Raw genomic sequence first — 22598 nt, 5'->3', positions numbered from 1 at the left:
GTTGCTGCTGCTGGAAACGTAAAGCGCATCACTTCCTGTGTGCCAGAGGATTTTTCCTTGGAAAGACCACTTTACACCAGGTGTTTAGGACAGTAAATGTAGCAAATGTAAAAGCTTTAATTAACTGGGTATAGGTCGAATCACTGTTGTGATAAACTTGCGATAGACAGTAGCAAAATGGACATTTATTTATATGAAAATGCCGTGGATAATAACTTTAAGTATTCTAACTGAATATAATATGTTGTAACTTAAAAACATGACAGCTGTCTTTATTTCCTATTTATAGTTTCACCAATGAGCGAAGCCAGTGGCACCCGTTCCACTGAACAACCCACTGATCATCCCGCAGGCATCAGCAGCCAAACAGAGCATCCATCAGTCACACCGTCACTCAATTCATCCGTTACCACGACTACCTCAACAAATGCGACCCCGCCCACAACGCTGAGCCCAGTCAGCCGGAGCACAAATTCACCAGCCGCTGACGGGACGCCATCTTACACTGCGGCCATGTTATCCACCACTGTGCCTGCTACGACAGTGACAGCTAACAGAGATCCAGATCACAGTCCAGTTTCACCAGTAACCAGTGATCACGGAGCTACTTCAGACGCCACGTCTCATCCTGCAAGTTCAGCTCCGCCCTCTGATGCCAGTCCAACCAATCAGATCCCAACCAGTACCCAAACTTCTCCAATCACAACTCTGCGTGCCAACCAAACCACGCCCCCAAAATCACTCACAACAGGTTAGTCTGATGCACACATATTTGATACCTACGTGTGTGTGGGTGTGGTATAATAACAGACCCAATCTCAGCGTTGTTTTGATGCAGTATAGGCCTGTTATTACTGTAGTACTGTGCTACTGATGTGAAGCAGAAACACATCACCTGCTTTCATCTGCTTTCTTTATTCTTGTAGGATCCCCTCTGGTAAACTGTGATATCACCCAGCTCTGTTCCAATGAGCGTAAGTGATGTTCAGCTTTTGTCCAATCAAAGCATTTCATTTACTACCAGCCAAAAGTTTGGGCACACACATTTTTCTTTATTTTTACCATTTTTCACATTTTTAGAATAATGGTAAAGACATCAAAACTATGAACAAATGGAATTATGCAGTGACCAAAAAGTGTTAAACAAATCAAAACTGTCTTATATTTTAGATTCTTTAAAGTAGCCGCCATTTGCCTTGATGGAAAGGCAAAGGCTTTGGAAAGAAATTCATACATAGGCATCAACTTCACTATTTATATTTGTCTGAAAAACAAATTTGAAGCATTTAAGCATAAGCCTTTCGAGCAAAATGACTTTAAGATAGTGAAAAACATAGTGCATTCAATCAGGTGTGTCCAAACTTCTGAATGGTAGTGTACATATTTCTGCTCTTACAACTTCATTTTTTTCCACAGATGCTTACTATTGGATGTTTCTAAGCGTGAAAGCCACAGGGACCAATAGGACTGAGACAGATGTCCACGACTGGGTGAGAGTGACAACGCTCATTTCTACACTTCTACACTGTTGGCTTGTAATGCTTTTAAGTCCCCGCCCCTTCACCATGTCATGCTTTTAAACGTCACCTCCTCACAAACAAGTCTCGCAAGCAAATTATTGGTTTGCGAGTCATTATCAGTTGATTCCTGCCAAATGGAAAGAGGTAGCTGCACATTCCTACCCTGGGTTACACCTGAACTTAGTTTTGACTGGGACTGTCAGTGGTGGAAATGATCATACATCGCTTTTTGTGATGGGGAAGTAAAGAAACCTGAATGGAATGCCATTACATTGTGATTAAGACGTTTAACAATCTCTCTCTAGCAACCTTCTCTCTCTCTCTCTCTCTCTCTCTCTCTCTCTCTCTCTCTCTCTCTTCTCTCTCTCTCTCTCTGTCTCTCCCCATCCTCAATTCAGTTTAACTTGCTTTATTTTTCTATCAAAGATGGGAACAATGCAGAATTTATACATTAAATCCCTTTTCCTCTTGTATCAGTATGTGCATGTGCATATGTATCAGCTCCCATATAGTATCTCTCCCTCTTTCTCTCTCTCTCTCTCTCTCTCTCTCTTTCTCTCTCCCTCCCTCAGGTTTCAAATGTGTTTAGTTGTGACACTGAGGCGGTCAGAGCTACAACAGCTGCTCATGATGCAGACATGATGGATTTATGTCAAGGTGGCAGAAAGCTTCAGGTCAGTCTCTCAGAAACGTGCATCATCCCTTCACGTAACACAATAAAATCAATTTCCATCTGAAATACTGTAAAATATAAGATTGTGAAAACCTGGTTGATCATACTGATAAACAACAACAACCTCACTCCCTTCTCCCTCTCTCTCTCTCTGCAGATAGTAGAGGTGTCCTGTGATGCAAATGAGGATATAAGGTAACAGCGTGTCTTTGTTTAATTGTTGTAATATCCGCACACTACTTCCTCTCAGTGGTGTGAATACTTTGTTTATGTTGTGTTAGGCGTGCAAACTGCAGCCTGCTGTTGCAGCTCAGCCACGCTGTCTCAGTGTGCAAACTCCAGCATGCACTGCAGAGAGCTGGAGACGAGCCGCTGCAAGCAAGACTGATAGGAGAGGTGGAGAGAGTTGGTTGGTAGATCTATCTATCTATCTATCTATCTATCTATCTATCTATCTATCTATCTATCTCTCTCTCTCTCTATCTCTCTCTCTATCTATCTATCTATCTCTCTATCTATCTCACTAGCTATCTCTCTATCTATCTATCATACACAAACATGCAAAAAAGCACCCACACAGATACACAAGGAAATACACACCATTACACCTACACCTACACACACTCACACATGCATGCTGCACACAGACACACATACACGTGTGCAGACACACACACACACACATGCACGGTATGTATATGAGTGCACACACACAAACACATGCATTTATGTGAGCAAGCAAACACACACAAACATGCACATACACACAGAAATGTGCACCATTACACCCACGCCCACTCACACATGCACTTGCACACACAGGTGTGCATGCACATGCATACACACACACACACAGACACACTCATGTATGTATATGAGCACACACACATTAACACACGCACATACACGTGTACGTACACGTGCAGGCAGACTTACACACAATTACAAACACATTTACATGTATTTTACACACACACATCCACATGCATATGCAAAAATGCGAAACGCATACACACACACACACACAGAGTATTGCTCATATTGATTTTGTCGACATCATTTGATAGGTCGAGAGCTGTGTGAGGATGTGGAGCCCTCGAGTGGTGGTTTTTTAAGATGCACATCCTCATCTTCACTGGGTGATATCTGTCAGTCAGACACACACTCCGGCCTCACATGGTGAGCACCATCTTTGTGTGTGTGTGTGTGTGTGTGTGTGTATATACCCTATATGTGCGTTTGTATGTGTTCTGTGTATCTTATCCATGTCTGTCCAATAGCTCCTTCATAGAGCTAGGATCCACTCCACTCCCACAGCCTGAGAGAGAATCCTGCAGCTGTGAGTACCGAACACACACACACACACACACACACACACACACACACACACACACACATCCTGTTCACAGACATCCAAATATCCACCAGGATTCAATTTAGTCTCTGCTGCTGTAACCATATCTGTCTGTGCCTCAGGGGAGGAGCCTCGCTTTTGTGACTGCACCGCTTTCTGTAGAGATACACGTAAGAAAACAGCATATTGTTTGTCTGCCTGTCTGAAGGTTTGTCCTGTAATCTCAATCATAAATCGTTTGTGGATATATGTGCATATTTCCCACACAGCTGGTAAATGTGCACATTGAGTGAGTGTGCACTTTAAACTATAACATACCTTCCCCTCTCTCATTATTTTGTTTTTCCTCTTCAGGTCAGTTTTTTGCCCTAAGCATCAATATCAGCAGTCCTACTGTTGATGTGAACTTCATAGAAAGCATGGTATGTACAGCACAGTTTGGTGTAAATGTACTTATTGATGTATTTATGCTATACATAATTGATATTAATGACTTTCTGACTCTATTTCACAGCTGTCCAAACTTGGCATAGCCCCTGCTTGTGACACCATGTCAGAGTAAGTCTACATCCGCACTGAATCACTCACAACACATACAACTGTTAAAAAATATTGTGGGTTTGCTAGTTGTTGTCATTACTTCTGCTATGCTGATTCACTACAGTTTCCAGTCGAAACTGTAGATGTCACCACTGTGCTGTGTGTTTAATCAGCTCCACACTCACAATAAACAACCAATGAGCAGCTGAAAGACTCAAAGCCAAACTACCTAAACTTTACTGAGTTTCATGTTGGTGGTGGGAGTCTTCGCCTCTGTGTTTCACCTGCAAAGAGTGTAAAAGAAAGTAGACTTCCTTCTGTTTGGCTGAAACGTTACATGATGTGATGAGAAGTTATTGAATAGTCTAAAGAATAAACAAGAAGGTGTTTTGGATAGTCAATGTAATGATTCCCAGCTATTGATTATTTGTTTCCAGATCATTGTGCACAAACTATGTCGAGGTTTCAAGGCGCTACCAGGTAATACATACTGCAGGTCACAGTTTGGTACCAACCCAGTACCTCGTAAAAAAGTTAACTCACACCAACCTATGATGAACTCCTTGATGCCATTTTATTTAGACTGATATGGAACAATTCAAAACTCAGGCAAGAGCTGTCAATCATCCTTCATGATTGATTTTCTCTCTCCAGGGCGCTCATCTGGAATGTCATGGGACCAAACAGAGGTAAACACATTTTTGCTGTCTGAGTATGTGCTTAAAGGAAAAATCCACACTAAAACACTTTAACACTGTTAAAAAAAAACAGCTATTGGTGATGTACCTTGCATTTCTGGGTCCATTTTGTTGGTGGGTGGTGTAGACCAGTGGTTCTCAACGTGGGGTCCGGGGACCACCAGGGGTCCTTGAGGGGGTTCCAGGGGGTCCCCAGCAAATTGATGAATGTTTAAACTTCAGCATTATTTCATTTATAAGAAGTTAACACAATTAGAGAATGTATGTGTAATGTTTTGATCATAGTTTCACTGTTATCTCTCTATGCAGATATTCATGGAATTCTGGACAAAAACATATCTAGCAATAAAAATATTCTCAGATTTGGGTCCGAGAGACAAAAGTCTCATCAGATGGGGGTCTGTGGCTCTAATGTGGACTAAATTAGGGTCCTTGATATGAAAAGGGTTGAGAATCACTGGTGTAGACAATGTGACGCCACATTGAGATATATTTCCAATGCAGCTATAGTGGAGTTTGATAGCAGCGATCTAAAACATGAACAGTCAGTTCCTCAGAATCAAAGAGCGAGGGCTTCTTTCTAGACTCACCATTTTGCATCAGAGCTCAACAATCATACAGAGAGAAATCCATCATAGAAGAGGAGAGAGACCAATTTCTCAACTGACAGTATCCTCAATAGACCAGAATGCAATGCAGCCACAAGACATGTAGCATTTTAAGTAAGGGGCGCGACTCTCTACTTTTTCTCAACTGGAAAAACTCACTCCCTTGCTCTTACTATGCTATCACTATCACTCTCTTCACTTACATGGATAACCAACAATGTTCACACTCTTTCTCTTGGAGTTGTTGAAAGACTTTTTGGGAGAAAAGGAAAGGAAATCACTAACTGAAGTAGAAGTAGATGAAGCAGGTTGAGGGAAAGTGGGTTCACCAAAAAAGTGAATTAGCACACACGCTTTATCACAAAATAACTCCTGGGATGCATCGAACATCACAGATTGATGATATCTAACAGTGTGGAGTATCTGAAATTGAATATTCCTTTAATCTTCTTCACCCCTGCCCTTTACTCTGCCTCTGGCCTGCAGGTTGTACAGCTGCATGGTGATACTGGAGACATCTGGACCTGTGGATGTTTGCTCCCTTGCTAACTTTCTACAACGACACATGGACAACAGTAGTGGCATCACAAACGATGAGCCACTCACTCGCATGGGTTAGTCTGTGTGTTTGAGTTTATGACTGATGCTATTGTCTTTTTCCTTATTATGTAATATCTGTGATGTTTACACAGATATGATCTATATACTGTATGTCATTGACTGTGCTGTCTGTCCTCAGCGGTGTGTGGTCCTCCTGGTTTGCCTGCCAATGATCTGTTGGCGTCCAACCTGACCTGGGTGGCCAGTAACCTGCTACACTCTGAGATCTGCCAGCCTGATCACACACTAAAGTGGTAAGAATAGTAAAACACTTGGTCGAGTTGTGTCGTATAAAGCTGACCTTACTGGAGACGTCCAATCATCTTACTTTTTGGGGGAGGGGCGGGCCCTCTAGTACCGCCAGCCAATCAGAGCACCGTCTCTAGAGCTTTAGTTAGATATCTAGATGTGATATGGACAGGCTCTGGGTGTTCACTAGGTACTGTTTTTGTTTATACTAAATAATATGAACAATAGCCTACAATATTTTGCAATTTCTCTGTTCTTTCCCTAGCGACGGCAACGAGACGTTTGCTGTGCTGCTGACTGACAGCTGTCAGGACCCGCCTGAGCCTCTCCCAACCAATCCCAGCACACTGCAGCCCTCCCCTCTGTCCAATAACAACACCACTACACCGTCTGAGACCACGCCTCCGTCTCCAGCCAACACAACTCAACAAAATAACACAACAGCTGAAAATAATGCAGCAACTCAACCGAAAAACGCATCGGAAGGAACAGTTGCTCAGCCTAACGCAACGGCTCAACTCAGTAGTACACAAACCTCAACAGCACCATCTGTCCTGCAAGCAAGCACACAAAATGCAACGACTACAGCAACTCCACTGCTTACAACATTGTATTTCAGTACGACAGCTACGACTCAAAATACCACTCACTACAATGTCACATTTAACGCAACACTACCTACAATATCACCAAGGACAGATAATACTGTAAATACAACACTGTTTCCTACTTTCTGGCTGAATACCACTTTGCCCAATATCACCGCAGAGGCATACACAACAGCAGTTCCATTAAACACAACAAACTCAGCAAGAACGAACACAACCCAGCACAACACAACTGCCATTCAACCCAGTACAACACAACTGGGAATCTGGGAATCGAACTCAACACATCCCAACACTACAGCATGGCCAGTATATACAGAACAGTCGAATGCAACACAACATAGCACATTAGCCGCTGACAGTGGAGCAGTTTATAATACAACTACCACAAGTGCTACAACACCGCAGAAAACAACGCCTAGATCTGATAACACAACATCATTCGTCTCAACAGTTTCTCCCAGTGTGCCAACAATAGACAACACGACAGATTTCATGGGCAAAACAACAGTTCGCCCCAATGTGACTGTCTCTGACAGCACAACAGCACACAACACAACTGCCTCTGGTATCCCAACATTGTCGACACCCACCCATAGTGCAAAACCTCACAATACAACTAATAACACAACACCATTTACAACGATAAACCCTGTCAACTTAACACTATTCAACACAACAACTCCTTCCCTCCCTCCTGCCGACAACCGAACATCACAGAACACCACGGTTACTCCAAGTGACACAACACTAAACACAACCACACTGACTCCCAGTTACACAACTGTGTACAATGAAACAGCCACCAACAATAGAACACTGCAGAACCGCACACTTACAGCAAGTAATGCAACAATAAACACAACTACAACATCTCCCAGCTACACAACAGCAGACAATATAACCACTCCTGCCAATAACCAAACTCTCCTGAACATTACAACTCCTCCAGCTAACACAACACTGAACACAACTACAACATCTCCCAGCTACACAACAGCAGACAATGTAACCACTCCTGCCAATAACCGAACTCTCCTGAACATTACAACTCCTCCAGCCAACACAACACTGAACGCAACTACATTATCTCTAAACAACACGTCAGACAATATAACCACTGCTGCCAATAACCGAACTCTCCTGAACATTACAACTCCTCCAGCTAACACAACACTGAACACAACTACAACATCTCCCAGCTACACAACAGCAGACAATGTAACCACTCCTGCCAATAACCGAACTCTCCTGAACATTACAACTCCGCCACCTAACACAACACTGAACACAACTACATCTCTAAACAACACGTCAGACAATGTAACCAATTCTGCCAATAACCGAACTCTCCTGAACATTACAACTCCGCCACCTAACACCACAATGCACATAACTACCTTATCTCTAAACAACACAATGCCAGACAACGTAACCACGGCAATCACCGGGCAAACACAACAGAACACAACTGTTACTGCTACGCCAGGCAATGAAACACTATATAATGCCATAACATCACCTGATAACTCAGCTCTGGGCAATGCAACTTCTACTGTAGGCAACACAACTGTTAATATAACCACAATAGCCCCACGTGACATACTAGCGAACAACCAGACATCAAATTACACCACAGTGAGCGTGCCATACAACGTCACAACACCAACTACCCGAAATGACACCAACTCAACCACAGCTACCCCTGCAAACAGTGTCACTCCTGTCTCCAGCAACACAACTACAGAAACCGACCTCCTCTACTCAGCTGCTACCAGTGTAAACCCTGATTTCAACCAAACAACCAAAGGACCTGGCTTCAATTTAACAACAGCAGCGCCAGCTAACACTTCTCTAGAGCCTACAGCTGCAGCTTCAACCATGACCGCCACAGCTAGACACACTACAACCATACCTGGTCCACTTCCAGGCCAGACCAGTCAGACCAACAGCACCGCTACTGAGGCTTTCTTGCCTGCTGGAGAAACTGCACCATTCCAAACCGACACACCCACCACCCAAATCACAACAACAACCGGTATGTATGGTTGAGAATCAAAGAGTTTTGTTAGTTATTTGGTTAAAGCTGCACAAGGTAACTTTTCACTTTTGGTGGCCCAAAGTGGCAGCAATAGATACCTGTTTGAAGTTTTGAAAGTTTGAAGTCTACTTCATTATCAAGAAATCATGAAACGTGATGTGAGTGCAGTTAACTGCCCACTCCTCGGACCTAAATTTCTTCCTCTTAGTGGTTGGTAGCGGTTAAGCGATTTCCCGCCAGTGACCGTACTCAACACCAGAATTTCATGTGGGCACATAGGGATGCTCTTCTCTGTCGCAGCCCCAATTTGTGATTTAGGCTGATAATACAGGTGTATTTTATAAAAATCTTACCTAGTGCAGCTTTAACCTTGGTTATTGCCTTTTTATTGATAATGTGACTAGCCTCCGTGAAAAACTGACTCACTGATGACTTGATGGCTTGCTATACACCTTGCCAACAAGTTCACCCCGTCTTCCTACAGCATGTACAGCATATACCTATTTAATTTCTATTACATAATGCTGATAATACTTCCCCAGTGGCCCAAGAGACGACCAAAAATAGCCAGGAGGAAGAGGAAGAAGCAGCAGCAGAACTACTGGATCAAACGCAGGATGCTTCTCAGCTCAACGCCTCCCAGGTGAAGCTATTGATCTATTAAATTATGCTCTATTTGGAGCTCATTGAAGTTATGACTTGTTTTGCTGTCAAAATAACTACACTTCAGAATGAAATCAAAGCAGCCTTATATTTATGAAAGATTGACTTCAAGTAACAATTATTTATCAACTTAGATATAGGTTATTGGAATCAAACCTTGAATTTTTCATTTAACATATTCTAAGACAATTTTGCAACTTAACCATCCATTTTGCAAAAAAAGTAACATGAAAGTTCATCATTAACTTTCTCTAAAATCTGAATAATGCTGTCAGCAAAAGTAGTATCATTTTGTCAACCAAGGACATAGATTATGTACTGTCCATGAAAAAAAAGTATCATCATTCGTTTAATTTAATGCTATTAACCATTGTGTTAACAAAGTTGTCACATTTGACTGGTAGATATCTCATTTTGGAAGGAAACTTCATTTATATTTTTATGGATATTCTAGGTGGAGCAGGTGGTGGGGAGTTTGGAGAAGCTGCTAGAGGGTCCTACTGTCTCTCAGTCTGTGGGACAGACGGCCATCAATGTAATCAGCAATCTGATGGAGGGTGATGCACTGGCCCTCGCCGCATCTGCTAATAGGTACAGCACATACACACACACACCCAACAAAATACATTTGATTTTCCCATAACGTGTTTGTCTTCCCTCCTGCTGACAGGCTGATTCGAGCGGTGGATGACCTGGGCTTTAAGCTGGTCATCGCGGATGAGAGCGAGGTCCTGTCGTCTAATTCACTGCTGGTGGCAGTCAGGACAGTGGATGGGACCAACTTCCCAGCAGCGTCCATCAACATCTTCAACACTGCTGACCTTCAGGTAGTCCAGATCCAGATTTAGTTTATGTGTAGATACAATACACAAAAAAGAGAAAAGGAAATGAAATGAAATGATAGATGATAAAGATGACAAAGGAACAACTGGATTGGACAATGGAAACCAAATTAAATCAAAATCTGTCCAAACAGCCACTGACCAACAGACCTGGTCCCAAAATTCAAATAACATGCTCTGTGCACGGAAAGTGCGCAAAATTCATTTCAACTCCATGGAAGGATTACTTGGAGGAGACATGACTAGAAACAGGCAGTAGCTAGTTTGACATTGAATGGTTTTATTGTATGTTTTTTATACTGAGTGAAGTTTTCATTTTTAGAGAAAGTTTTTCTTGTTTAACGAAGACCAAAACCTTACCCGAACCTTAACCAAATTGTTTTAGTTGCCTAACCTCAACAGCATTTTAGCTGGCTAAACCTAACCCTAACCGTAACCAAAAGTTGTATACCAATTACTTACTAGCTAACTTAACTGTTAGCTAACCTTGAAAATGGTGAATTCTCACTTGAAACATTTTAGTTTTTGATCCATCTGTCATTTGTATTATCTACACTGGGCTGTGTAAACATGAATGGCTACTTTATGTGTGCAAAAAAGTTCTCTCGTTAAGCAGTCGTGTGTGTGTGTGTGTGTGTGTGTGTGTGTGTGTGTGTCCCAGCTGAATGTCCTGGGCAGGTCTCGGTCCCGGTCCAGGAGCTCACAGACCGCTCTGGGTTCTGTGTACCTGCCCTCCTCTCTCACTGAGGGCCTGAGTCCTGAGGAGCAGCGTCAGGCCAGCAGGGTGCAGTTCACCTTCTACACCACCACCTCCCTCTTCCAGGTACGATGCTCAGCGTCATCTGCATGTACATTTATCATCACCTTCAGGTTTTTCACTCAATATAGAATGATGTACTGGTGCTCATTGGTGCTGAATGCTCATTGATCTGTCTTTTTTGGGGGGGGGGTTTCTTTCATTTACAGTCAAGCATAAATATAGTGAGGGGGATACAGACATGTCCCTTCACCCTGACAAAAATGTTTTTATTTAATGCATATAAAGTATTTTTTACATCAGTGAGTGTGCTCAAACTCTTGCAGGACGCAGCATTAGATAACCAAACCATCGTCAGTCCAGTCCTGGGCTCCAGTGTGGCGAACCTGTCAATTAGCAACCTGAGGGAGAACATTCAGTTTACCATCCAGAACATCAACCCTCTACCTGTGAGTGTGCGCACACGTAAAAGTCAGCAATGCTTATCATGTCAACTTTTCACAACAGATGTATGGCATATTCCTCAATACAAATTACACAAGAGGTAGCCAGCAATCTTATTAGTGAAAAACACATTCCAGCTGCCATGCTTTATTGGTTACTATGTGATAACCAGGCAGCTAGTTAGCAGTCGTTTTCTCTCATCTTTTATAGAAGCCTTTGCAGTTGCATCACACTTCTCCTAGCCATCATGGAGGTCCATTTGAGAAATAGCTGTGCACAAATAATGACTAAACATATAACCAGGCTAGAAATAGGGAGATGTGGTGTCAGAAAAGTAAAAGTGAATTGACTTGATAAGAAAAACAGAACACAAAAGAACACACTGCAAGACCCTATGTGTACCCTACTTAAAAGTTAACATTTCAGTCAGTATACATTATTAAAAAATATATATAACTCTTACATTGTAAAGCTATAATACCATTGTAAAGCCATAATAAAACCACAATAATAATACCGGAAAGGGCATTTTTTATTGGAAATATTGGTTTCATTAGGTGTTCCCCTAATACCTGAAAACGATCATTTTAAGCTGAATAGCACACCTTGGACTCATGAAAATTCATGCAAAGTTTTTCCTGAAAGTTCCCTGTGGTAGCAAAGTTCCTCTGTGACACTTCCTCTTCTCACCTGCACTTCCTCTTTCTCCGATGTCCGCAGGCAAACTATGTGGCCTCCTGTGCGTTTTGGGACTTCAGTCTGAATGGTGCGTACATGCCTAGTCGAGCTGGATGAGTGCCAAATTCTGCAGGTATTGATGTTCCTGTTTGTCATATTTCTAACGCTCAGGTGGCGGAGGAGGCTGGAACTCTGCCGGCTGCTTTCTTCTCAATACCACACAGGAAAACACAAGCTGCAGCTGCAACCACCTCACCTCCTTTGCAATACTGCTGGTCAGTGTGTGTGTGTGTGTGTGTGTGTGTGAGGTTGTGTGACCATGACCATAACCTGACCATGGAGAAGATGAAGAAAGTTTCTGAAGGAAATAGTGTAAAACAACATCATGTCACAACTGTATTAAAATACGGGAGCTACACAGTGCTGCAAAATAAAAGGAACAAAACAAACAACAATCAGCTGGAATAAAGGGGGTCATACACTGCTGACCAATGTAAATATGCTAAAACTTTGGTGATATGATCTTGTCTTTTTTGTTCCAGTAAGCAAATTGGAGGAGAGAGGGGATTTTGAGGCAGAAATACAGACAGTTGCAGTTGTCTAAGCGAGAAACGATAAAGCTGATTAAAGCCTACTTGGCAAAATCCAGAAACCATATTGGACTCGCAATATGTATTAATTGTTTGTATTTACAATGTATGTGTATGTGTGTGTGTGTGTGTGTGTGCGTGTGTGTCCTGCCTTCTATTAATCCAGGATGTGTCCAGAGGGGAAGGAACCAACCCTCAGCACGCTCTCATCCTCACCTTCATCACCTACATTGGCTGTGGAATCTCTGCTATTTTTCTCGCCGTCACCTTGTTCACATACATTTGCTTCCAGTAAGTATCTATCTATCTATCTATTTCAATTATTTTGGCAATGATGCACTGATGTTTAAAAATGATACACGTAGCACCTTTAAGAGAATGTTTGTCCTTGAATTTGATGATATCAGATCTATTTAGTGCAATGCAAGACTTGCAATATTATTGTATCACAGCCCAAGTATTGTGATGATGTATAAACCCCTGATGATTTCTACTAGAGTTCGACTGATATGGGTTTTTGAGGGCCGATAAAGTGACTGACATTTTTAGACTGAAGTCTCATAGCATTTAGACCACGGGACACTAAAACTCTGCACTGAAACACAGAATAATAACATTCTTTTAGGCTGGATTGGCAGCTCTTCAACAATTAAATGAATACATAACATACTAAGTAGTTATTTCACAAACTCTCTCTTTTCAGAAAATTGCTTCGGGACATTCCCTCTAAGATCCTGGTGCAGCTCTGCATGTCCCTCTTCCTCCTCAACCTGCTGTTCCTGCTGGACGGCTGGTTGGCGCTCTACCCATCCACCGGGCTGTGCATTAGCACCGCCTTCTTCCTGCACTACTTCCTGTTGACGTCGTTCACCTGGGCGGGGCTCGAGGCGCTCCACATGTACCTGAGCATCATCCGGGTGTTCACCCCCTACCTCAGTCGATACATGCTCAAGTTCTCACTGCTGGGCTGGGGTGAGTACCTTCACTGCAAATAATGGAAAGCTGTCCAGTGATTTTATCTTGTTTCCAGACCTATCAAGCTTATTTCAGGATATTTTAAGTCAAATTATCTCACTGCACTGGCAGCAAACTTGCTGGTTTCAATGAATTTCACTTGATACATGCCAATATGATTCTTTCAAGAAATCATCACAAAACAATGAAGAAAATCTTGAAACAACAAACTTTCTCCAAGACAGTTTCACTTTTATCAAGTAAATGCCCTGAAACAAGTCACATTCTCCTGAAGAAATAGTCAAATTTGTTGAAACCGGTAAAATTATCTGCCAGTGCAGTAAAATGATTTCATTCAATTTCAAAAATCATAAAATAAGCTTGATAAGTCTGGATACAAGATAAAATAACTTTACCAGTTTGTTCGTTTTTGCAGTGTTGCCTTAACACCGAGCTCCAAAATGTCACAGTTTTCATGTTTAATTGAAGATTTTTTTTTCAAAACGCTGTGTATATTTCTGTAAAAGAACCGCTGACTTAAATGAACTGCTACGGCCAAAACTTCAGTTTCTATCTACATGTTGTAAATGGATAAATCTTTAAAATTGATATTCAAAGACCTCTTTTTTTTCTTCTGTGATGCTTCCGCTGATGAACATCCTGGTGTTTGCAGGTGTTCCTCTCATCGTGGTGATTGTTGTAATATCAGTGGACAAAAACAACTACGGTCTGGTAACATATGGGAAAAACACAAACGGCTCTTCAGATGACTTGTAAGTTACAGCGCTCTACAATCATAACCTTTGTATGTAAATGCTGATTGGTTTTTTTGTGTTTTTTTTACTGAATTACTGCTATTTCTCTTCTGCTAAGCAGGCTGTAATGGAGTTTGTAGTGTAGTGTGGTAGCCTTTCCCTTATAGCTGAATGTTTGTTATCCAGATCTGTACATATCCAAGATCTGTTCGCAGATCCACAGTCATGGTTAGTGGGGCCACTGGGACCACCCATCCTAAAAATGTATGCAGTAGTAAATGTAGTAAGTAGTAAGTAAATGTCGGATATCGGCCAGTCATGTGGTCCACTGCCAATACGGAGGTTCCGAGGCTACATGAAAATTTCTGTAAAAGCTGCAATGAAATTTTATTTTCTTTGCACATTACATTTATTCATTTAATCTAACCCTAACCTCTTAATTTAAAGGTAGTAATATATCCCAGAGTTTCACTACAATTGAATAGGTGTGGTGAGTCACTCTGCCTTAAAGAGCTGCCAACCCTAAAATACTTTCTTCAGTCTGGTTTTCAATGGAGAGTTTTAGTCTCATGATGATCTAAGTGCTGCTTCAGAGGCTTTTCTACCCTTCTAAGAATAAAATTCTGGGGGGGAAACACTGAATACTATGTAATTTTGGAACATGGAACATTTAAAGCTATTGAATATCAGCACAAAATATCAGCTTTCACCATCTTAAATACAAAAATACTGGTATCATTCAAACCCTTATTATTATTATTATTATTAAATATGCTTTCAAGCATTAACGACAGTATCTGCCTCTGTGTCTATGTCTGTCACCCTGCAGCTGCTGGCTGCGTAATGACATAGCCTTCTACGTCGGGGTGGTGGCCTACTTCATCCTGATCTTTGCGCTGACCCTGCTGGTCTTCATCGTGGTCCTGGTCCAGCTGGCCCGGATCAAGAGGCAGAACCCGCAGAACCAGTCCCCACAGAGGGGCCTGATGACCGACCTGCGCAGCATCGCTGGCCTCGTCATCCTGCTGGGCCTCACCTGGGGCTTCGCTCTGTTCGCCTGGGGACCGCTCTACCTGCCCTTCATTTACCTCTTCTCCATATTCAACTCTCTGCAAGGTCAGACATGTGCACAGTGCATGTGTGAAGAGTTTCATTCCAAAATGAGATATCCGCCTTTTGGAAAATGTGATTCCTTCACTGTGATAGCATAAAATAGGAAGAATTTATTATACTTTTTAAATGATGTTAAGCAACGCAAGTCCTTGGTTTACAAAATAGCAACACTTTTACAGTCAGAATCCTCTACATTTTAATACGATAATACGTATAATGAACTTCAGGTATTTTTTTCCCAAATGAAAATAGAAATTCTCATATATACAGTATGTTCATTCACATACTCATATATAAAAATATACATTTACACTGATACTTATGAGTGTTAGCCCAATATAGCCTACTGTATATCAGGCCAATATTGGCCTTTTATTAGAAATCAGATAACAGCTTGTCAGTGTCATCCCCCGCCAATATGATGGAGGTGAGGATATAATTTGAAATCTATAATATGATAATATGAAATCTGAAATGAAACCTGCCTCACTCTGCCACAAGGAGCTGCTAACCAACCATAACCAACCAAAGAATTTCATTAACGTGGGTTTCAACTGAGAGTTTTAGTGTCCCATGGTTTTAATCAGTGGTTCCAAATTTGCGGTCCCCAGGACCGCAAGTACTGCTGGTTTTCACTCTAGCCGTCTAATAGGAATTGATTTACTGTAGACCTGGGATGCCAAGTGAATGTAATTAGCTACCTGGTAGGACAGAAAACCAGTAGCACAGTCCCAAAGGCTGGGGACAGCTTGGGAACCATTGTTTTAAATGCTGTTTCAGAGGCTTGTCCACCCTGTAAAGTATAACGTTCTGGGAGAAACACTGAAACCTTGTACCTGGATCCTGTTGGACATGAAAATGGTCAAATTATATATACAGAATATCAGCACAAAATACTGGATATCGGCAGCATATTGGCCGAAACCCAATACACATACTGCATGAAGACAGCAAACAAATTAACTACTAATATCAGCTTCTTTCCTTTATATTGTTTTCTCTTTGTCTCCCTTCTCCAGGTTTCTTCATCTTTGTGTTCCACTGTGCTGTGAAGGAGAACGTCCGCAGGCAGTGGAGAACTTACCTCTGCTGTGGGCGTCTGCGATTGGCTGAAAACTCAGGTGGGCACTCTCTCCTTACACCGCTGATATTTTTGATTGGACAGATTAGGCCAATCAGAGAACAGAATTCAGCAAGTTGATGTCTACGAGCAAAGCCACTGATTAATCTGGTCAATGATATATTTTCCAATTTATACACTCACATACTCTTGGACATACACACTGTTCTGCAGAATGGAGTCGGACGGCGACCCAGAACCCTAAGAAGCTGTCAGTCACCACGGCAACCAGCTCAGCACTCAACCCCGCCTCTCGAAGCTCCTCCGTCATCAGCGAGGACACCAATAGCAGCGGTACATTCATGAGTTGCAAATTTTCAAGTCTTGGCATATTGACACATATAGATAATTTCCGCCATTTCTATAACCTGTTAAATCTCTCACCGTGTCTCTCCGCTGCAGGTTCTGTGTTCGGGGACAGCGGAATCTCGGACGGTGGTTCCAACAGCGACGTCGTTCTCAACGAGATCCACAGACGCAACGCGGCGCTGCAAGACATGGCCTGACAACAGCGAACAGTCGGCGTTCATTCACAATGACAGTAAAATTATACACTGTGAAAGAGCTGAGAGGATGGTCGGAGATTTCTGATCTCCTCACAGATCGAGGAACCACAACGTAGAAGAAGAGTAGATGTTCAGAGCGTTTCAAGAGGCTGGTCCCCAAGATAACAAGAGGAGAAGAAGTAATCCTCCCTGTTACAGAAGATGGAGAAAGGTTTTACGGTGTAATGAGAAGAAGATGGATGAAGGATGACTGAGACGCCATTGTCTTTCATACATTGATCCAGTGCAACTAGTGAAAGACGTGACTCTATACTGTGATTCATTTGGACAGTAAAAGGTGGTACGGCAGGTGTGTTTCTGACTGAAAAATGACACTTCCATTGTTACACCTGTGACTCGGTGACTGTGCATACTGTATCCTTTGTTTCAAAGCTCTAACAGCTGTTAGTGCACACATTAAATATGACACTTACATTGTTTTCAATCTGTGAGAAAGGATGATGTCATGTTGAAGATAATACATCCGATTTGTAGCTTAAAGGAAAAATCCACCCTAAAACACTTAAACATTGTTAAAAAAAAAAACAGTGCAGCCTTGTACTTCTGGGCACATTTTGTTGTTTGGTAGTGTACAGTATTTTTTAGCAGATATCTAAAACATCAGTGGTCAATGTTTTGGTGTCAACCCCTCAGAATCAAAAATCAATATTCTCCACCGAGAGTAACCTCAATAGACCATAATGCAATGCTGAATGGAACAAATTTACGCTCCTTCTGTGGGGGTTGTCAAAAGGAATTCTGGGAAACGTAAAAATTCCCTAAGTAGAAGTAGACGAGGCAGGTTGAGGGAAAGTGGGTACACGAAAAAAGAAAATTACGCTTCATCACAAAATAACTCCTGGAGTGCACTGAACATCACAAATTGATCACATCTGACAGAGTATCGTCAGATATGACGATAGTAAGGGTGGACTTACTATATGACAGATAGTAAGGGTGGATTTTTCCTTTAATGGGAGATAGTATCTGTTTTGTTTCACTACAATTCAATGTTGATATCACTGCTCAAAGTTTATAGATTATATACAGTAGATCTGTTTGAAGGAAAAATGACATAGTATGATATTACAGTATAGCATGGTCAAGTAGAAGGATTTAATATCAACTAGTCATCCTATTCATATCATTGTACAAGACCATAAACATGCCATGAGATATAATGAAACTTCAACTCATTACTTGGTTTGTTTTTTTTTCTTCTTTGAGTCAGAGTTTCAGGTCCGCGGACTTTAATCAACCTGGAAGACCACCAGTTAGAATCAGATCGCCCTCCCACCTCATCACAGTGTTGTGTGGCCTTCAGCTTCATGTCACACGCCCACACAGCACCGCTTCAATCACAGCCGCTGAAGGTCGGCCGCAGAGTCGGCTATTAGAAGTTTTACACAAGTTCAAGTCTCAGAACAATGTGACCTCCGAGATGAACCAAATAAGAGAGCGCGATGTATGAATAATGGAGAGGCGGTAATACCATAGAAGTGACAATGAAGAGTACCAATCGCTTTAATTTCTCTCTGATCCGATGTCGTTCCTTTGAAGAGTCCGGCACTGCTAACCCACGCAGATGAGCAATTGCTGCAACCTGGCATTTACATCTTCTTGAAATACAGTTACCACTGAGACTGTTGTTAACTAGTACATACAGGCATCTACTGCAGCCTGGCTTGTGTGTGAATAATGAGATCAAAATTCACAGTGAGACATGGGATAATTTGGCTTGAATGCCTTTGCACATTGATATACAGTACTGTGTCATGGGCCAATTCCAAAATCAGCAAGCACACGAGTCTTCCACCAGATGTCAGTGTAATCCTGCACCTTTTCAATCACCACACAAAAACCTCTATGTGTACAGGGAAAGTGGACTGAGCACATTGTTTTTCAGCATCACTCTGCTTTCCATTCATATGGTTACAAGCATTCACACCTGGGGAACTTGATGTTTGATGCCTTGCTAAAAGGGATCCTCTCAGCTGGATTTTCTCCGCTGGTCTGAGGATTTGAACCAGCAACATTCCAGTTACAAGCCTGTTTCTCTAAACTGCCACTTCACAATATACAATGCTGTGACAAAGACCCAAAAAAAAAAAAACAAAGGCAGCTGGTGAAGCAGAAAAGTATCCAAAACACCTGACTTGCATATACCTAATTCCTCAAAGCCTAATTTCCTTGTAGTTTATTCATAAATGGATATGAATCCCTTTATTGTCTGGCCGCTTAAATCCTGTCATATTCAGTTGGACAAGCTGCCTGGATGCAGAATAAATGTGGCTGATTATGATTGGTACATTTGATACTTTATTGCTTTTTTGTAAAGAACTTGGATACTCCCACATCAGTCAAGGGGCGAGCTTGCTCCTTGTCGTGTGCTTGCTTGACTCTTAATTAGCTTTGAAGGTTAACTTTTAGTGCAAGTGCAGCCTACGCATGCTTTCACAACCTCACTAATGATGGTGAGAGTGGTGAGAGCGAAAGAGAGAGAGAGAGAGAGAGAGTAAGAAAGAAAAAATAACAGATGGATCAAAATCGATTAACATTTCATTTCTAAATGGACGTTTTACGACCCGTCTCAATGCCAGGAAAAAAAGGATAAATAAATTCCCCTCCTAAAGTTCATTAACAAAGGATTGACCCCCCTCACTCTGCCGTGACATAGAAATCTGTGCTCTATCCTCTATTATCGCAAGGCATCAATATTTAATCCAGGTCAAATGAAAGGGCTGTCTCTCCCTGGGGGGGTTGGTTCCTCAGCTCAAGACCTGACCAGCATTCTCATGCAAGTCATACCGGCCGTCTTTCATTTTGTTTGAATAAAAATGTTAAAAAGCCTAACAAACAGTGTTTCTATATTCTAGGGATTTCATATGATATTTTCCCATTTGCTTGTTTTGTTTTGCTGTTGTTTTAACCTTTTTCTATCCAGGGAAGGTTTGCAGAGCGTGGTCAGCTGCCTTGCTCTAGGGCTCCTCAAGAGCAAGAGAGTATTCTTCAATCACCACCCCCGCACCTGATTTTCCCAGCTGGTTTTGGGGATTTAATCTGGCAACCTCACTTTCACAAACCCTCCGCACTAAGCTTTAGTCTCCCTCTGCTGTTTATCTAATGCTGGATGTCCCTCCTTTCTATGCTAAATCTCCCACAGCGAAGGTGCGAGCCGTGCCTCAGGCGTGTAGGAAATAAAAACACTCTTCCTTGTCCCTTACTTAGCACCTGAAAAGAAATGCGCTGTGGTATGGATTGTAACTTTGATTCAGATCAGTGACCGTCCGCTATCAGTTCTGTTTTCAGCAGCTCACCTGGGGAACCTTGATAGCCTTCAGCTGAACTCACATTAATAATTCTGAGATATTGCAGGCTTCGGACTGCAATATCTCAGACTCAACTCACACCTCACAACTCACACTGAGATACTGAGACATTGCACGTATTTATTTTCAAATAAAATGAAAGACTATTGATATTCTGCCTTGAAAAGAAATATGTCGATCACGGGCTTTCAGGTGACACAGGCTAACACACTCTGGCGGCCATATTGCCTTAGCTTTTGGGCAACAGTGGCTGTGATTGATTGATTGATTGTACATGAGGAGGAACAGCTGACTGTGTTTCTAAGCGTACAACTGGTCTTCTCACATAAGACTTGGTTAATTTCTGTGCTGTTTTTGACTGGGAACTGATCTTTTTGCCACTGATGGGCTACACATTTTGTGTTTAGATAATGTCATCTTGTTAACTAGCTAACCATAGTATCTGGTCAGCTAACCATCACTGTCTTGTAAACATATCACTCCATTGTTCTAAATTGCAATGTATCTGGAAGAAGAAGCTAGCCTTAGTAGTGGCTAGTCAGCGTGACCTCCTGAAATTTCGTGAAATGAGCACAATGTCTTAAAATGCAAATATGTGCTCCTTGCACGAAAAGTGAGAGAAATAGATTTTCCACCGTGAAAGGATTACATGAAGGAGGCACGACTAGAAACAGGATGTAGTCTGACATTGAACTGGCGCGGTGTAAGGGTGTGGATGGATGTGAACATTTCATACCAAGAAGATTTACATTTTTGGCTAAATGGAGCATCGCGTTAGTTCATGCAGAACACTGAAGTCGTGCACGCTATCAGCTGATTGGCTATCAGTTGTCCAATCCGAGCTGACTCTCATCACCAATCACATTCAAACAAGTCAATGAGGCAGTCTTTATAATCTGCCAGCTCACACTGTCGTTCATTCATGCCACTGCTGCTGTTGACCCAAGTCGATGCAAATTCCTTCCACCACCCGACCTCCTCCTGTTATTATCTGTTCCCAGGATTCTTGTGCAAAGTACCTCTGGATTATATCTGGTTTTTTGTTGGTTTCATATTATTAATGAAATGTCTACCATGCCTTGGGGGGTTTATTGCACTCCCTGCAGACTCTCTCGCACGCTGCTTGGATTCATTGGGGAGCATCCTCAAGAGCAGAGCCTTTTCCGCCAAATACAACTGCATAACCATTAGTGCTATAATGGTCCGAACTCCTTTGACGTAAGTGTCTCTGACTGAACCAAAGCCTTTCCCTAACCGTCACCAAATTGTTTTAGTTGCATAAACCTAACCCTGACCAAAGTTGTTTTACTTGCCTAAACTTAACCATTAGATGACACAGAATCCAATTGTTTATATATATATTTTTTTAAATTGCTAACAAGAGACAGTGTCTGGGAGTTCCTTTGCATGTTTTGTTAGTCTGAGGCGTTTATAAAAATTGTTGTTTTAGCCACTAGATTGACTCTTCTCCCCAACGAGAAATGCATTTTCTTGAATTAATCTGTCAGTGTTAATAAGTGCATCGTACCACTATGCCCAACAGTTTTTCAAGTTCAACCTTCCTGAGTGCTCTTGGAAGAAATATCTAATTACCTAATGTGGGTTTTCTTTGCCCCCACAGTCTAACGTTCTCTGTCTTGTTTCAGTCCTGTTTTCATTTCTCCGCTCCAAGTGCAAATGTGGTTTATCCAGAGGGACTCATTACTCAGAAAGAGAGTCTTCCTGGGTTTCACCTTGGGGTTAAAGCTCATGTCTAACTAAAATTAGCATATAATCACAGCCAACAAACACACACCCCCACACAAACCCACACACACACACACCCACACACACACACAGTTACTAAACAATTACTATTGGGGAGGAACAGATATCTACAGATCACTTTCTGATTTGTACATATGTCTGTACACTCTG

At 41.9% G+C, this 22598-nt stretch overlaps 1 protein-coding gene across 1 annotated transcript in view; it reads left to right on the top strand.

Annotated features, from left to right (window-relative positions):
* adgrg2a (adhesion G protein-coupled receptor G2a) overlaps nucleotides 1-18520 on the top strand; it is a 28110-nt gene extending 9590 nt beyond the window's left edge. Inside the window, exons 6-35 of the mRNA XM_078291530.1 lie at nucleotides 290-751; nucleotides 927-974; nucleotides 1417-1490; nucleotides 2093-2194; nucleotides 2351-2388; nucleotides 2475-2602; nucleotides 3261-3372; nucleotides 3474-3532; nucleotides 3670-3717; nucleotides 3902-3969; nucleotides 4062-4105; nucleotides 4525-4567; nucleotides 4742-4776; nucleotides 5880-6007; nucleotides 6133-6247; nucleotides 6508-8888; nucleotides 9434-9534; nucleotides 10009-10145; nucleotides 10225-10381; nucleotides 11058-11219; nucleotides 11480-11602; nucleotides 12318-12363; nucleotides 12447-12550; nucleotides 13032-13156; nucleotides 13569-13837; nucleotides 14493-14592; nucleotides 15404-15690; nucleotides 16707-16808; nucleotides 16982-17101; nucleotides 17210-18520. Of these exons, the coding sequence (XP_078147656.1) occupies nucleotides 290-751; nucleotides 927-974; nucleotides 1417-1490; nucleotides 2093-2194; nucleotides 2351-2388; nucleotides 2475-2602; nucleotides 3261-3372; nucleotides 3474-3532; nucleotides 3670-3717; nucleotides 3902-3969; nucleotides 4062-4105; nucleotides 4525-4567; nucleotides 4742-4776; nucleotides 5880-6007; nucleotides 6133-6247; nucleotides 6508-8888; nucleotides 9434-9534; nucleotides 10009-10145; nucleotides 10225-10381; nucleotides 11058-11219; nucleotides 11480-11602; nucleotides 12318-12363; nucleotides 12447-12550; nucleotides 13032-13156; nucleotides 13569-13837; nucleotides 14493-14592; nucleotides 15404-15690; nucleotides 16707-16808; nucleotides 16982-17101; nucleotides 17210-17313 (5822 nt within the window). The 3' untranslated portion in view covers nucleotides 17314-18520. The remainder of the gene's footprint in view (nucleotides 1-289; nucleotides 752-926; nucleotides 975-1416; nucleotides 1491-2092; nucleotides 2195-2350; nucleotides 2389-2474; nucleotides 2603-3260; nucleotides 3373-3473; nucleotides 3533-3669; nucleotides 3718-3901; nucleotides 3970-4061; nucleotides 4106-4524; nucleotides 4568-4741; nucleotides 4777-5879; nucleotides 6008-6132; nucleotides 6248-6507; nucleotides 8889-9433; nucleotides 9535-10008; nucleotides 10146-10224; nucleotides 10382-11057; nucleotides 11220-11479; nucleotides 11603-12317; nucleotides 12364-12446; nucleotides 12551-13031; nucleotides 13157-13568; nucleotides 13838-14492; nucleotides 14593-15403; nucleotides 15691-16706; nucleotides 16809-16981; nucleotides 17102-17209) is intronic.
* The last annotated feature ends 4078 nt before the right edge of the window (nucleotides 18521-22598 follow it).

Source organism: Centroberyx gerrardi, chromosome 22 (genome assembly GCF_048128805.1).
Source record: "Centroberyx gerrardi isolate f3 chromosome 22, fCenGer3.hap1.cur.20231027, whole genome shotgun sequence".
Taxonomy (NCBI): domain Eukaryota; kingdom Metazoa; phylum Chordata; class Actinopteri; order Beryciformes; family Berycidae; genus Centroberyx; species Centroberyx gerrardi.
Note: the sequence above shows the minus strand (reverse complement) of the source record. Positions and strands in the feature narration are given on the sequence as shown.